At 50.0% G+C, this 16,176-nt stretch overlaps 1 protein-coding gene across 1 annotated transcript in view; it reads left to right on the forward strand.

Annotated features, from left to right (window-relative positions):
• Positions 1-6: 6 nt before the first annotated feature.
• Positions 7-16,176, forward strand: part of RGMA (repulsive guidance molecule BMP co-receptor a) — a gene marked incomplete at its 3' end in the record, with an annotated part of 43,010 nt that continues 26,840 nt past the window's right edge. Inside the window, exon 1 of the mRNA XM_029952293.1 lies at positions 7-31. Coding sequence (XP_029808153.1) covers positions 18-31 — 14 coding nt within the window. The remainder of the gene's footprint in view (positions 32-16,176) is intronic.

Genomic DNA, 16,176 nt, shown 5'->3' on the forward strand with positions numbered 1-16,176 from the left:
GCGGGCCGCAGGGGCTCATGCAGCCGCCAAGGTAAGCGCGGGCCCGGAGCGGGGCGGACCCGGCTCTGACATCCCCGAGGCGCCGCGGGCACTGGCCGGTCTCCTCCAACCCCGCGTCTCTTCTTGCTCCCGTCTGGTCCACATTTGGAATTCTGCTACTCCTCGATCCCTTTAGCTCTTGGCAGCAGTAAAGTTTTTGTGGTTTAGTATTTGCTCTTTTTTCCTAAAATGCTCTCCACCGGCAGCCGGCAGCGCGCGTGCTTGGATAGACCCGGCGAGCGTCTCTTCCACGGTGTGCGGGCTGTGAGCTCCCTTTCTCCCGCGCGGTCACCGCCGAGCCAGCGCACCCTGCGACGGAACTGGTCCGCGGGGCTGTCCCGTCGTGAACCCCCACTGGCCGCACTCACCCGGGTCCCCTCCTCCAGCTCCGCGCCTGGCTGCCTAAGTCCCCTGCCGAGCCTCGGGACAAGCGCCGGCCCCCGGGCGGGGCGTCGATGCTGCCCCTTCTGGGCTCGGGTCCCATCGGTCCTTTGAACTGGAAGCATCAGTACGCAGGAAGGTGAGGGACTTGAGTTCAGTGCTAAGGGATCGGACTCCCGAGTGGCCCCGGCGTTCCTAAGTGGAGGGGTGGGCCCGACGGGCCGGGCACAGAGACGATTCCGCGCCCGGCTCACGCCGGGGAACTAGCTGAAGCGGGGGAACAGACAGGTGTATTTAGAGGGAGGACCGATGTGTGTTGGGGTGGGGGGTAGTTGACGCTCGGTTGCAATTCTTGATTGCATCCTGTTAATGTAACTGCATTAGATTTGCTCCGGGGCAGAATCAAGTCCCCCAAATTGAGATTTTTAATGGGAGCCTGAGAGTTGCTATTATGTATATGGTGTGGTTTCGGAAGGCGTTGGGTTGTATTTATTTTATAAATCGGGTGTCTCCAGGGCGGAGTAGGGGAAATCGCGCCATCTAGCGGAAATGGTAAGCCGCGCGTTCCTTTTAGGCAGCGAAGTTGGGTGTTCTCAAAGTAGGCGACTCAGGCGGCAGGGAGACAGTGGGGTAAAGAGCCCTCCCAGGAAGAGTGGTCATCCTAGTTATCCGTGTGTCTACAGTCTGGACGAGCGGGAGCGCCCCGACACCCCCAGCTCAGCGCGCCAAACTCAAGGGACAGAATTACTGGTTGTACTGAGTGGCAGGCTGTCACCTCGCGGAGATCCGTCACCTTCTCCGTCTGGCTTTAGGGTCCTCCAGCAAAAACAGAAAATGTTACCTGCCGGTGAGTGGATACCCATTGTTTGGGCAGCAGTCGCAGAGGGGGAATAAAACCCATGCGCACCCACCTTGCTCTTCTCCAAGACGTCACAGAGGAGTGATTTTTCAGGCGAATCTCAAGCCAGGACCCCTAAGAAAGAGATTGGCTGAGGACAGCTGAAGGAGAAGTGGGAAAGGGCCTCTTGCAGATCATACCGAAATAGCATTTTGTTTTACACGTACAAAGGGCTTCCTAATTCTTCACTGCCACAGCAGATGACAAGCAAGCCCCCTTTATAAGGGATGTGATCTCCCGGGAAGAACAGGGACTGACTTTGCTGGGTGACCAGCAGATCGGACAAAGGCTCTGGGTGGAGCACCCACACCCCAGGCAGGCTCCACATTCTCCGGGGCTCGTTTTTGCTGCCACCTTACAGGCCAGATGATATTTGCAACGGCCGGGTTCTCCCTGTTGCAAAGGATAGGTTGGTTCCTTGTAGAACAGCATGGTGGTCCCCTCGTGGTGAAGACCCCTGCCCCCTTGGGATCCGCTTCCCCGTGGTGATGGTGAGGGAGGTCCCAGATTCCTTTTTTTTTAATTAAAAAATTTTTAACATTTCTTTATTTGTGAGAGACAGACACAGAGCATGAGCAGGGGAGGGGCAGAGAGACAGGGAGACACAGATTCCAAAGCAGGCTCCGGGCTCTGAGCTGTTAGCACAGAGCCTGTTGCAGGACTGGAACCCACTAACCGTGAGATCATGACCTGAGCCAAAGAAGCTTGGCCGCTAAAGGGACAGAGCCACCCCCACCCCCACCCCCAGATCCCTTTTAACAAGAGCCCTGCTCCTCCCTTTCCTTTTCCAGGTGACAGACATGGGCTTACATTCCAAATGGACGTGTGGAATGGTAGGTGGCTATCTGCCTCCCCCATGCTGTCTCTCCCTTTGAAAGCGTTTATTGAATAACCAGATTTGTGACAGAAAGGGTCTTGCAGTGACCTGGCCTCTCATTCTAGGAGGGCTTTTCTGACCTTCGCTAAGAAACGCCTTACAAGGCTGCCTCCATACTGTGTGTCATAATAGAGAGTGGGGCCATCAGGGGCTCCCATTTAATAGGACCCTTGATTTGGCCCTTCGGCAGCCGCCCCATGTGGGGCCAAATACAGGAATTCTTAGATGAGGAGATGCAGGTACTGAGCATCCCTGACACCGGGACTGGAAGTTTTTTCAAGCCGTTGTTGTAGTGATGCTCACCAGACTCATGATGGCATTTACATCTCTCTAAAGAAATGTCCAGAGAAGGATCGCCCTGGCTCTGTGGGTTTAAAGTGCTTTTTTCCCCCGAATATGGTCCCCAAATTCAGCCACGCCTTAGGAGGAATGATCACTGAGCTCTTGAGAAGTCTGCATCCAGGGAATGAAATGGGATATCCCCGAGTGAAACTGAGCATAAACAAACTGTGATTACCCAATACCAGTGCAGGCTCCTGTGAATCTGGTAGTTCTGTGAAATGAAAAGGCACTGCTCTGTAAACATCACTGTTCTAGAACCTGAGTTATAACCCAGAGGTAAGTTCGGATACCTTTTCAGCGTCCGTGGTGTCTCTGTGATTCTTTTGGAGGATGGCTTTGCTTTTCAGACAACATGCATCGTTTATTCATTCAACAGACTTAACTCAACATAAATGTCACCCAAAGAAGGGAGGCGCCAGGCTGTCCCACCTATCTGGTAGCCAGCCCTGTTCAAAGGACAGACTCCCCGTTTTCTAATTGTGACCAAACGGCAGGTCAATTTCAGCCTCTCTTCCCTTCATGGCAACTGTTACGACAGGAAACGAAAAGGACAGTGGAAAAACTAAGGACTGTCTCACCCAAGTGTGCATACAAGGTCGGGCAGAAGTCAGTTTCCTTGGGGACAAATAAACATCTCTTAAAAGGATCCCCAGTTTCTTAGCCAGGTGTGACCCTATGAGTAGAAGATGCGGTATCAGGACACCTGGGTGGCTCAGTCAGTTGTGTCTGACATCTGCTCAGTTCGTGATCTCACAGTTTGTGGGTTCGAACCCCAAGTCAAGGTGTGTGCTGTCAGTGCAGACCTTGCTTCGGATTCTCTGTCCCCCTCTCTCTCTTCCCCTCCCCACTTGTTCTCTCTCTCTCTCTCAAAATAAATAAATAAACTTTATAGGAAAAAAATGCAGCATCCTATTAGAGCCTAGGGGTGGAGGCAGGAATGCCTACTGAGGTGTGAAACCTTTTATAATCCTAAGGGCAGTAAGAAGAAGATATTTTGACACTTGGACAGAAATTAACAAAGTAAATGCAAATATCCTTTAGAGCCTCGTTTAAAAAATTTCAAGTCCCTGCTACTTGATGAATGTAAAAATGTCCTGTGTACTTACTTGACTTATAAAATTACATCCAGATTACTAAAGAATTAAAGTGTAGCAAACACTGTGTACACAGAAAAAAAATCACAAAACACCTACTTGAGTTTACTTCATGTGTACGCAGAAAAAAATTACAAAACTACCACTTGAGTTTACTTTGTGTTCTCCAGTTGTTTGTTTAAAGCAACACTGCGAGATGAAGAACTTTCTAGAAAGAATCAAGACACTAGATTTGCCAGAGTCTGAAAATCTGGCAAAAATGTGAAAACAAAAGCTCTGTCATCCGTCTGAGACCAAGGCCAATTCCCGTAGGTTCTGTGTCCTCCACGGGGCATAAAAAATGCCCTAAAACTTACTGATTATTGTGTGTGAGGCACTGTTTAGTAGTCACCAGCCCTCGTGGCTGCTACCTAGTGTGTTTCATTTTTCCATCTTCGGGGACTCTCCGACTCCAGGTCTTTTGCAGCAGCTTGCCTGGCTGACAGCAACAATTTGTCTGGTTTTTGGGTAATGCTCAGCGCTTCTGTTACTCTGGCCAAGTTCTCCATAAGAGTCTCAGTCCCGTTACTTTATGCTTAGTACCCTGTTCCTCCGAAGACGGACAGGGACCATTTTTTCATCCTCGTTAGGAGTTGTGAGGACCTCTCTCCCTGATGACTAGGTGGAAACGCACAAATGTACAAAGACTTGCCTTGATGACCTCTGAACGTTCGTGTATAATAAGCGTTTGTCGGCCACACACAGACGCTCTACCTCGGAGTTGGGTCTCCAGCTAGTCTCTGATACATTTCACTGCTCTGTACCACGTGGATCTCTTCCCTTCAGGTAGCTATTTAAAAGCCATGATACCTTGGGGCACCTGGGTGTCCTTGGTTAAGCATCCACTTCCGCTCAGGTCATGATCTCACAGTAAGTGAGTTGCAGCCCCGAGTCAGGCTCTGTGCTGACAGCTCAAAGCCTGGAGCCTGGTTCAGATTCTACGTCACCCTCTCTCTCTCCACCCTTCCCCCACTCATTCTCTCTCTCTCTCTCTAAAATGTAAGTAAACACTGAAAAAAAATTTTTAAGCCATAGTACCTCATTGTTCGACGCACTTCCACAAAGTTGTGTATCCTCTATCAAAGTCTGATCTGCTTTTGAGATCCCAAAGTGTTACCAGTTACCCCCTGCCCAGATGCTGTTTTACTGGCTGTCAAAGAGGCTTGCTCAGAAGACATCTGCTGGGCAAAAGTGACTGCGAAATTTGCTGTCAGTGTGCATTTTCAGCTCCCGACACTGACACTGGCAGCCTGGAGAACAGATTGCTCTCAAGAATATGTCCCCTGGATACAGTGAGTTTAAGCTACTCTCTGGTGTTACCGTCTCTGCAGCCGTTTGGTTTGGCCACGTAGCCGGTAGGGATCTTAAATTGACCGTGGTCCCCTCGTGCAGGTGCATGCCCTAGATAGCAACCACAGAGCCCCAAGCAGATGTAAGTTCTGATGACTTCCCCCACGGCCCCTGTGATAAAACCATCTCCCCCACCTCCCAGATCTTTATGCACCCCTTAGAAAAGACCCCCGTGAGGCCACCAGAAGCCCACTCTTGGTTTGAACTGACCAATGTGGCCTCAACACAGAAACCCCCAAACACTCTCCCATGGTCCCTAATGAAGGCATCAGCCCCAATCCTGCCTCTCTCTCTCCGCACCCTCCCCTGACCCCCCCACGTGGCCCCTCAAGGCCCCTCTAGGGTCTGTGAATAATAAACATCTCCAATCAGTTTCTCCCGTGGTCTGTTGTTGAACCACAGCTCACCACCCGGCACCCCGTGCCCCACTTGACAAGGGTTCGTTGGACAGATTCTTACTGGAAGAGCACACGGAAATGCGTAGCTCCTTCACAGAATGATAAACACTGTAGGGCTTCCTCAAAACAATTGGAACCTTGGAAACAATAAGACTTAACGTGACTTTGGAAATTTGGGTGTGCGGTCTACTTTCATTTCCATTTAATTTAATATCTGTTGGGGGAAAAGGTAGAGTATAAATAATAAATAGATTTTGTAGTGCAATTGTATTTTCCCAGATCTTCCCACTTGTGTAATAAAGGCAAAGTAGTGAGAAATACAGAGCGTAGAGGCCAGGCCTACATGTAGACGTTGTGAAGTTCACGATGACATCCCTTCACGGGTCTGGACCTGCTAGTCACCCCTCACTGCTAAGGCTGGCAGGTCATTTTGCCTCAGAACAAAGGAATCATGGGACATTAATTTCTGTTTTTTCACATCCTTTTGTGCCGCTAAAATAGTCTGATATTCAGATTTCAGAATACTGATTTCAGAATCACTTACATTACTATCCTGAAGCACACATTTGGCTTCGTATCTTTCCATTATCTCAAGAGCATCTGGAAAGGAAAAGCCAGATGCCACCCTTTTCTCTGCTGTGGGAGGTTAGCTTGCTTTTATTTTCCTCTGCTATTGGCAGAATCTACAGACTTTGGGCCTAGAAATATATATGAGCCAAGAGTCCATGAGGGCAAAGCAAACCCAAGCCAAGATGGCGCCCAAGCCCTGCCTTTCTGGGTCGGTGACCAATCTCTAGGGGCAGGAGCCCACCCAGCTTTGCATTAGAGACACCGTCAGAATGGCTTGTTGTCTGAAGGGACTACAATGAACTGATACTATAGACAGTTTTACCAAAACATCCTGTTGTGTAATATTTACCCTTTATTCAGAGGCTACATCCAAGTAAGCACTCTATGAAAACTTGACCCCCAAATACCGTTTACTTTCCTAAAAAAATAAGAGGAATTCTATAACTCTTCCGACTTCCTAAATCTTTAAGGGGGTGGGGGAGATTGTTCAAGAACATTGTTCTTTTCTTGAAACACATTGAAAGTCTTGTTTCTGGAAAACAGCATATCTCTGAGCATGTTCTCATTTCTAACACGTGACCCACTGTTTTATAAATGGACCATATTATTTGACTAACGGAAAGAACGTAAATGCCAGGTGGAGATAAGAAGCCGCCGTAGTTTGGTGGGGAACACACTGAACTCGGCATCAGAAGGCCAGGTTCTGAGGTTCTCCCTGCCCTCGATATCCTTAGTGACCTTGGGCATATCACTTCGTCTCCCACTTTCAGTGCCCTCCTTTGTGAAACGGAGACAGTTGTGCCCGAGAACACAGTTGAGACGACTCAACAGTTACGTGGGAGACTTCGTGTTATGGTGGTTGCTCAATAGAACTTTCGTGTAACTGGTAATGCACTTAGTACCCACCCAGTAGCCAAGGTTAGTTCTTGGGGGATGCTGCAGATTCCCCCCCAGATTCCCACACGTACAAAGGCTCCAGGACAATAGACCCTCTGTTATAACCCAAAGAATGGTTCTTGTCCGTGATTTTGTCAGCTACTTACCAGCTCTTACTCTGTGCCAGGCATCTGTCCTAAGTGCTCTGTCTATATTGTGTCAACTCATGTAACGGCTTCACGAGAACCCTCTGTGGGAACTAAAGTATATCCCCACTTAACAGATGTGAAGCGTCGGTATTCGACTGCATTTTCTTAGCCAGAAGGCTGTATTGATTCCCTCATGTCCAAGTGGAGCCTCTAACAAACGTAAAAACAGTGACGGAGGAGGAGGATGTCACATAAAGCGGCACATTTGTTCTTGCTTCTGCATTGGCACTCTTCCCCGCCTCCCATCAGCCAGGGATCTTCTGTATTTCAGCTTTGCATTAGCCATTCTAAACAATTTTGAATTTGATGAATAACTTGGTTATCTGTTCCTATTGCTAAATGTCTATGGTATTTGCGCTTGGCACCAAATTGTTCATTAATCCAAATACTCCAGCCTTGTGCTGGTTGAGAGAGAGACAGACTCACTGTCAGTTCAGACAGTTGCCATTTGGTGGATAAATGGTTCCAAGCTCGTTGTTCTCCCCAGTATTTCCTGGAATGGGGAGACATAAACACTGGGTGGTCTGTTCTCCATTACAGGAACCTGGTGTGTTTTGGGTTGGGTACCCAAAAGTTTCTTTAAAACAAGAGGTTATTATATGTTCGTAAGGCCTGGGCGGTATTGCTGGGGGTTACAGCTGAGGAATTCGCTCAGCCATGTTTTTACTTGGGGAACCCTCAAATGTTACAGATGAGGCTCCAGCATGGCCCCTTGGAGGTCAGGTGTAGGCGAGGTCACTTAGTTACAGACCTAATGCCAGTTCACTGGATCCCTAGAGACCCCTCCTGGGGCAGCCCGGCCACACTTCTGCAGATTGCGAGGCTGAGAGTCCAGAGACGGGACAGAACATTCAGGGGCCACGAAGTTAGAGGCAGAGCCTCCCCAAATCCTCTGTCTCTGTCTTTCCCCAGATCTGCTGCAATGTCTAGAAGGCCTCAGTCTCAACCCTGACAATTAAGCACTTCACAAATAGCATGCATTTCATCCTGGCTTTGTAGGCAGAAGAATTTGCCAGATGTGGACCAGATGGTAAAGGTGCTCCAGGGTCACGGTCCTGAGACCCAATGGGAAAGTGAGTGGAAGCGAGACTTTCATAGGTGACACTCCAATTATACGCTAGTTTGTAATCCTTGTAGGGAGGAGTGGGAGATGTCTCAAAAGAGAAGGTGCTGGCTGCTCCAAGAGTTTCCTGGGAAACTCGGAAGTCAAGAAAGAGACGCGAGGAAAAGCAGAGGGGCTGCTCAAATCCAAACACCGTGGAAATGCACCGCCAGACACTGTTGGCAGGTGATCAGGAGGGCTCCGGCCCAGCCTGGGTTAGGCAGAGAGGACACAAAGGGAATTTGAGCAAGAAGATGAACACAGAATATGGAGTAGGGTTAATAGAGGCAGAGAGAAGACGTCTCTGAGCGTGGGAAGGAGTTGGTGAGCTCAGCAGAAGTGGTGTGACACCCGGGAGTCACCCAGACCCTGCTCTGCCACCCAGCCAGCTGAGTGACCTCAGGCTGGTTACCTACCTTCTGCAGTATAAGTGGGGGTAGATGTGAGTTGTCAGACTTCCTAATGATGGGACGGAATAAGCATCTTTAAACGGGAATCGAAGTCCAGGAAGAGGAGAGGATGCTCTCTGTTCATGCGTACATCTCCTTTGGCTGGTCAGCTCCGTTCTTCTCTAACTGTTTAGCTCCTACCGTGACAGGGAAGTTCACAGCTCTATTTAACAGGAAATGCCTACTGGGAGAGGGAGGGCAGTCCGAAGGTTGCTAGTCATTCTTGGCGCAATGATAGCGAATGAGCTAGGCTGATTCGTTTTCTATGTGCTTACATGCACGTGCATATATTCCTGTTTCAATGTTTTTACTAAACTTGATGCTGGATGGAAGAAAATGGAAAGCCCAGAACATTTATTCTTCTAGCATCTTCTTTAAAAAAAAAAAAATCCCTGGTATATCTTCCCAGCACAGCGAATATGCCTATGCCTGCCATCAGGGGGGAGTTTCTGGAAGCTTCAGAGGGTAGCACTCCATACCGACATCCCAAGGCCAGCTAGTTCACCAGGCTCTGAACGTCTCCAGACTCTGTTCCCGAAAGTGGAATCACGAGCAGAAATGCTAGCCCATGGGGCAGGCTGAGGTGGATTCCTAACAGGTGAGATTTTTGACAGGAGGTGTTCTAGAAGGGTGAAGCTGATGGCCATGTAGATGTCACCAGTCTTTGCCGTCAGTGGTCCTGTCATTAAGGAAGTACTGACAGAGACTCCCTGCCCCTCCAAACACCAACTCTGAGACACTCACCGGTTCTGTCAAGTTTTTAGTTGATTTGCAATAAGGACTCCGAGACACGGAGAAGCCATGTAAACCCCCATATCACAGTTCTGAGCACGTTGTAGTGGGAATCATTTGTCTCTATACCTGACTGCTCCCTGGGCTTCCAGGAGGGACCAGGACTTTCCCTTGCTCCATCTGAGAATCCCCAACCGCCCTGGGATCCCAGAGCCAAGTGCTTCAGGACTTGCTGAGTGCTCCTTGAATGAGTAAAACAGAAACACAGTAAATAAATAAATAAAAAGAACCTCCCTTGTGTGGGCGAAAACAGTGTTATTGATCCGATCACTTGCATCTAACGCCATGTCCAAGAGCAAATAAAATCTGCTCACGTATTAAATCCATATGAAAGAATTCAAAGAAAAAGTGAGATACTTCTTCGGTTCCTAAAGAGAGCCATTAGAATGTCAGGAAAATCTATTTCAAAGCACCACTAAAATACTGGAGTAAAATCGCTCCATTTTAATTACCAAGAATAAGCATCCCTCGTGGTGAGGGAGCCTGCACAGCAGCACACGGAGGGAAAGGAGGCCTGCAGCAAGAGCGAAGAAAACAAGATGTGCCGAAGAAGGAGGGCAGGACGGCATTCTGAGATCTACAGGGAAGGCGTCCTCCTCATCAGAGTCCAAGACTCACCCATGCTTGGGAAGAAGGGAAGCAAAGAGAAGCCCTCTCCTAAATAGTCATGGAAACAAAGAGGTCGGGGAGACCCTATGGCCCCCAACCCCAGACCATCTGGACAGAGCGGAGCAGAGGGAATTAAAGATGGCAGCCATGTCCTGGTGGCCACAGCGCGCACTGACCTTCCACACCCGGCCTGCACCCAAGGGCGTACAATCCAGGGCGCCCTGCCCACAAAGGGAGACCCCCATCTAGGAAAGGGCACTTTTAATAGCCACGTTGTGAAACATAGACTAAAAAGGTAACATCACCAAGCACATTTTAAAGTCCCAATTCACTGGACAGAGCACAACACACTTTCTGCAAAGAGAACATGAAACCGGAGAAATCTATTAGCATTCTTTGAGGAGGTAGAAACAGGCCTGGAGACGAGGGAGAAACCCAGGGATGAATTATGTTTAGACTTCCAAAATTCCTTCTGACAAAGTTACACCCGGGGGTCATTCGCAATAGTTAAGTCCCTCCAGAATGTGTGTTTGGGAGGGCGGGGGCGGTGCGGGGAATCGCCAAGGATTGGAACTGTCCTTAGAGACAGCAAACAAAAGATAGGATAAACAGGTACTTTTCTGGATGAGGAACTGTAAACAGTGGGGATCCCCAAGGATCACTGGTGCTCCCAGAGTTAGCTTCAGGGTCCATAGATCATCTGAAGGAGCGAATGCTCACATACTTCCAGGCCTGTGGATGAAATGGAGGGTCTGGAGACAGATGGCAAAACAAATCATGGGTAAACTGGAGGACAAGCTTATGAGTTAACAAGCAAATGCACATTTAAGCTTCAGCAGGGCAGGCCTCGGTTAATGCATTTGGGAGAACATCATCCAAATCATAGCAAAGTGGACTCTGTCTGGTCTGTTTACAGCCCCCCACACGGGATGCTGGGGGTCTTTGCAAAATGGTCGTGCAGGACCAAGTGTCCGGAAGGTGCTAAAATGCCTTCAGAAATGTTATTGGGAACTAAGCCAGAGATAGGATTTTCCCTGGGCTGTACCCCCAACCTGGTGGTTTTATGACTTTCCCTAGAGAAAAAAATACTTTGGAAGTGTAGAAAGGTTAAGTAATCACACAGGTAGAAGACTTTCCTGAGGAGCCAGGGTGCTTTGTCCCTTTAAGACCTTTAGGGTGGAAAGATGAAGCCCCAAAGATGATATGGTCAAAGGCTCTAAAACCTTGGAACTTACTGTGATGAGAAAATCAATTTAGTTTTTCTGAGTTGCTGCGTTTTACATGAGAACCTGCTGTGGACATTCAGGTAAGGACTCGGGTTTAGGGTTCCTGCCTTCCCCTCCTGCTTTGCTTTTCCCAGGGTACCTTTTGCAATAACCCTTAGAGTTGAGCCCAAAGAAGAGTTAGTGACCTCCACCTCCACCCCCTTATAAGCAGTAAATGCCTGCTATCCTGCTGTCTGTCTCCCGTTCATGATCTGGGACGGAGGACTGCCCTCTCCTGGCTCACTGCACACCCCACCATCCCACTCTTTCTGGGGTCTGTGAGCAATAAATCTTGTGACTCAAATTCTTTTTGCCCATTATTGAAAGTACACCTTCCATCAAAAGGACCTTAGGGTCCAAAGTGAGGAGCTTGGGTGCTGAGAAAATTCCCTGCCTGCCGACCCCATGTGGGTGGCTTGTGCCCCCTCATTGAGTGGATCATAATCTGCATATTTTTTTTAGTGTTTATTTACTTTGAGAGAGAAAGAGACAGAGCATGAGTGGGGGAGGGTCAGAGAAGGAGGGAGACACAGAATCCAACGCAAGCTCCAGGCTCCGAGCTGTCAGCATGGAGCCCAACGCAGGGCTCAAACCCATGAACTATGAGATCATGACCTGAGCCAAAGTCAGATGCTTAAAGGCTTAACCGACTGAGCCACCCAGGCATCCCTTTAATCTGCATATTCGTAATGCAGCGCACCAGCTCTGGCTTCTCAGTACAGTTATGGAGAGAGCAAACACCGTCTGGCTCATCAAATCCCAGACCCACGGGAGCCCTTGAAGTTTGAAAGAGGAATTTGAAATTAAGTTCTATTTCAGTGAAAGAGGAGTGGCTCCTAGCCTCAGTTGTAGATGAAACCAAGACTTGGTATAAGCAAAATTTGTTCAGCGGTAGCGGGTGGAGTCAATAGGGCTCAAGAAGTTTTACCAGTAAATGAATGATGGGTTGGAGCCATTGACAACATATCCCTGGAAGTGTCAGGTTGGTCAAAATGCTTCATGGGACCAGTGCTGGACCATCAGCTTCCTCCTTGTGAGGACTCTGTGCACACAAGGGAGAGAAACCTAAATCAAACCAGTTTCGGCAAAACGAGGAACTTCCTTGGCTCCCAGAGCCGGACCAGGGAGGAGGAGCTACGGGGAGACGCACACGCTGAAGAGTGGCCGGGGGAGCCCTGAAAATCTCCATCCGTCGCAGAAGAGCTCACCAGATAAAATGCAATTTTAGCAAAAACAGTATGCTAACCCTGTAAACGCAGCTGCTGCCTGCAACACTCATAAACACTGGCCTTCCCCTCAGATTGCTACCTGCAGACCTATCAGGGAAGAATCCAAGACCTGGACGAGACTCCTCCATAGCAACAGTCTCAGGACAGATTCTGATTGGTCAGCTTGGGTCATGTGCCAGTCGCCGCCTTATTGAAAGTGCTATTTAAGTTCTTTGCCTTGCCTTGCCTTGAAATCCAAGAGCATAAGCTGATTGACTCAGCCTGAGTATTAATGTGCACCCAGGGTCAATGAAGCATGATGCGAATCCCGACACATTAGTCACCTGGGAGACCTCATTTAAAATGCTGATGCCCAGGCTCTGTGCAGAGATTCAGATTCAGCTGCTCTGGAATGGGTCCTGGGTAGTAGTACTGCTAAGCCCCCCACGGTGGTCTCCCAAAAGCATACATCTTTCCTCTTCTTGAGACCTCAGGCAGGCTCCCAGGTGCACTAAACATGGACGCCCTCTCCAAGCCTGTGCTGGCCATTCCCAGGCTTCCTCAAGAACCTCCTCTGTCATCCTGCAGCCTCATCTCCTCCTACAGCCATCCTCGAGCTTTCCAGCACCTCAGGCAGGCCACACCTTGGTTCATGTTATAGTCAGTGTTCCTTCTGCCTGAAATCCTTGCCCTGCTCCCCCACCTTCTCCCACCATCTCCCCCGGCTCTCTCCCGCACTGGAAAGAACTTCCCTCCCCACCCTGCACCCGGGTCTGGGCTGGAGGCCCCTGGCTCCTGTGTTCCGTGTCTCCGCTGACAGAGCCTCTGCTATGCTTTATTGAAAGTGATTGTTAAGTTATCTGTCTAGCCTTGACTTTAAGCCCAGTGCGGATTTGCATCACTGAAATTAATGGCGCGTAGAGCACATCAGGCATGGGCTTGGTGTGTTCTGCTCTACAGTTTATTAGCCAATAATTGGGTGCGTGCTTACCTGCACTCAGCCTCAATGTCCCCGTCTGTAACATGAGGATGAATGATACTAGAACCTACCTTCACTTAAAGTGTCTAGAAATGTAATGTGCTCAGCCAGCACTTGACATAATGTGACAGCACATCAAGATCTTGGCCATTATTGCTGTCATTCTTTCTAAACATGAGTCCTTCAAGACAACTCACAAGACACCGCACTGTTTTGGTAAAGCCTTCCCTTACCCCCTCTCCAGGGCAGTCAGTCGATTACCCCCTCACCTTCCTCTAATAATCTGTTTCTACCAGCGGTTCAAAGAGAGGAGCTGTCTTTTTTCTTTATCCCCCAGGGACTAGCATCCGATAGTCGTGAGTATATATGTATAGACCGAAGACTAAGAGCCTGGATTTGGGAACACCTTGTTTGTACCCAGAGGCAGGAAAAGGTGGAGTCCCTGACACTCCTCACTCCAGGGAGGCCTTAGCCCGAATGCAGAACCTTGCCTTTCAGAAGCCCCTCCCCCCAGAGCCCCAGTGCTGGGAACATGAGGATGGGGGGAAGGGTTCAGTGCTGGGGCCTCCACAGATAGGGCTGGATGACAGGGGGCAAGACATGCAAGGGAAAATCTCTAACCCGAAGCTCAGAGAACAACCTAGAAGAGAACCTAGAAAGTGGTCAGACTGTCGATAATGGGAGCTGTTTGTATGAAGTCAGCTACACTTTGAGTTGAGTTTCTGTGGCAAACGAAGTGCTGAGTTCCATAACCCAGTGTTTTGAGGATTTCTTATTGCAAAGACCTGGGGAGTCGTCAATAAGCTGGTTGGTTTGGACAGTATAGATAGATTGCTCAAGGTCAGCACAACCCCATACTGTTCTTTATGGGGCTGGATTTCTCTTGGTAGTCTAAACTATGTAAAAGCCAAATCTCCACTTTGGGGATGTCCAAATTCAGCCTCACACATCTCCTCGTGAGGGGGGAGAAAAAGTCCTTTGGGTCCCTTTCCCAAATTATTCGCTTAGGTCATAAGAATTGGATCGCCTCACAAAATGGCGGCCAGTCTTGTAGCAGGGACTGTGGGGAGTTCCCAGGGCCCCTCCCAGACTGTGTTCAGTTGCAGTTTCTGGGTGACAGTATCATCAGCCTGCCCCTTACAGACAAAGGAATTGAGGTGTAGAGGCTCCAAGGCCTGCTTCCAAAGGTCTACCCGCAGGCCAGGACCGTGTTGGAAAGGCCTGTCTTGAGGTCTTCCGAAGGTGGCACGGCCTCTCTGCTGGGCCCAGTTGGCCACTGGAGACGCTGCTGGGGATGCTGACGGGTCCCTTCTCTCTCATTAGCCAGATGCCTTAGAACTAACTGGGAAAGGCACAGTCTGGCAAATGGTGTTCGTTGATGGACCTCAAAGGTGCCTGTGTCCCCATGGCTCTGTGCCTGCCTCCGTGGAGGATGTTAATCCTACCATTCTGTGGACTAAATCCTCAGGTCTGGCTCCAGGACGGGCCCCGCTTGAGAGGAATGCCAATTAGGGCCCTGGATGGCGAGGCGCTGGGCTCTCACTGGGCCTTTTTTGCAAATCAGGGCTTGAAGTGAACCCGGTGGATCCATAAGCAGTGCTTGTTGGACTGAGCGCTATGGGGGGGAAATGCCGTGGCACTCTAACTTTAAAGGTGACAAGTTGCCTTTGTGGCATTTTGGAAATGCCAAGGACAGACAGCTTCTCTTTGCCCCACCGGGCACCTAGCTGAGAGACATCAGTCCCCTTTCTTACCTGTTCAGCAGACAGCAGATCCAGATTACTGCTTGGCTTGGGACCTCAGGGACACATGGCTTTCATCCCCTTGCCCAAGGCTTGCTCCCCCTGAACCACACGGCCCTCCTCGCAGCCAGAGCCCCAAGCACAGCCCTGCATCAGCCTGTGTGGCCTTCTGGGAGTGAGGACTGCGATAGTGCTTAAGGGAAACAGAATTGGATAAAAATGCAGATTTTTTTTTTCTTCCCAAAGAGCCAAATGAGCAGGCCTGGGGGGGGGGGCGGGGGCAGGGGAGGAATTGGTTCGACTCAAAACACTTGCTCTGGCCTATTGGTGTTCCCTCCAAAAGATGTTTCTCAGGGAACGTTGCCAGTCTCTTAAATATCCCAACACAGAGGCAGAAGAGCCTCAGGTCCTAGGGAACCTTGGGGAGGAGGCAGTTTTCTCCTGGAAAAATAAGCAGCCAAGTTAAGGGAAGCCACCACGCTGATGCCCTCCCAAGAGCAGCCTTGGTGGCCTTGCCCTGGCAACCCCAGGCGGCCGGGTGCTGCGCACTGCGGGGACCGCAGTACCCACACCTCCTCCGGGGTGGCAGCCGTCCTGCCGCCTCCGTCAGGCTCAAAGGCCCCCAACACGGGAGTGCAGCCAGGGCAAGTACTGGGGAGGCAGCGAGGTGCTTGAAGAGGATGCTGGAGGCCCTGAGACCAGGCCGGGTGGGTGGCCCGGCAGCGGGGTCTGGGAGGGAGCCGCGAGGTGCGTTAGTGGCCGAGATCCAGCGGGCCATCCAGGACACCCTCGGGTTTTTCAGCCTCCTGCACGGCGGACCCATCCGAGTAGAGTAATGAACCAGAGGGTGTCGGTGGCCGCTTCCGGACGGCAGTCTTTTTGGAAAGGGGTCCTGGGATTTGTCTCCAAGCTCAGTGTCTACCCGGGTTGGAGATTTACAGGTTGGATTGGGGGGGG

This window comes from Suricata suricatta, chromosome 9 (assembly GCF_006229205.1).
Source record: "Suricata suricatta isolate VVHF042 chromosome 9, meerkat_22Aug2017_6uvM2_HiC, whole genome shotgun sequence".
In the NCBI taxonomy this organism is placed as follows: domain Eukaryota; kingdom Metazoa; phylum Chordata; class Mammalia; order Carnivora; family Herpestidae; genus Suricata; species Suricata suricatta.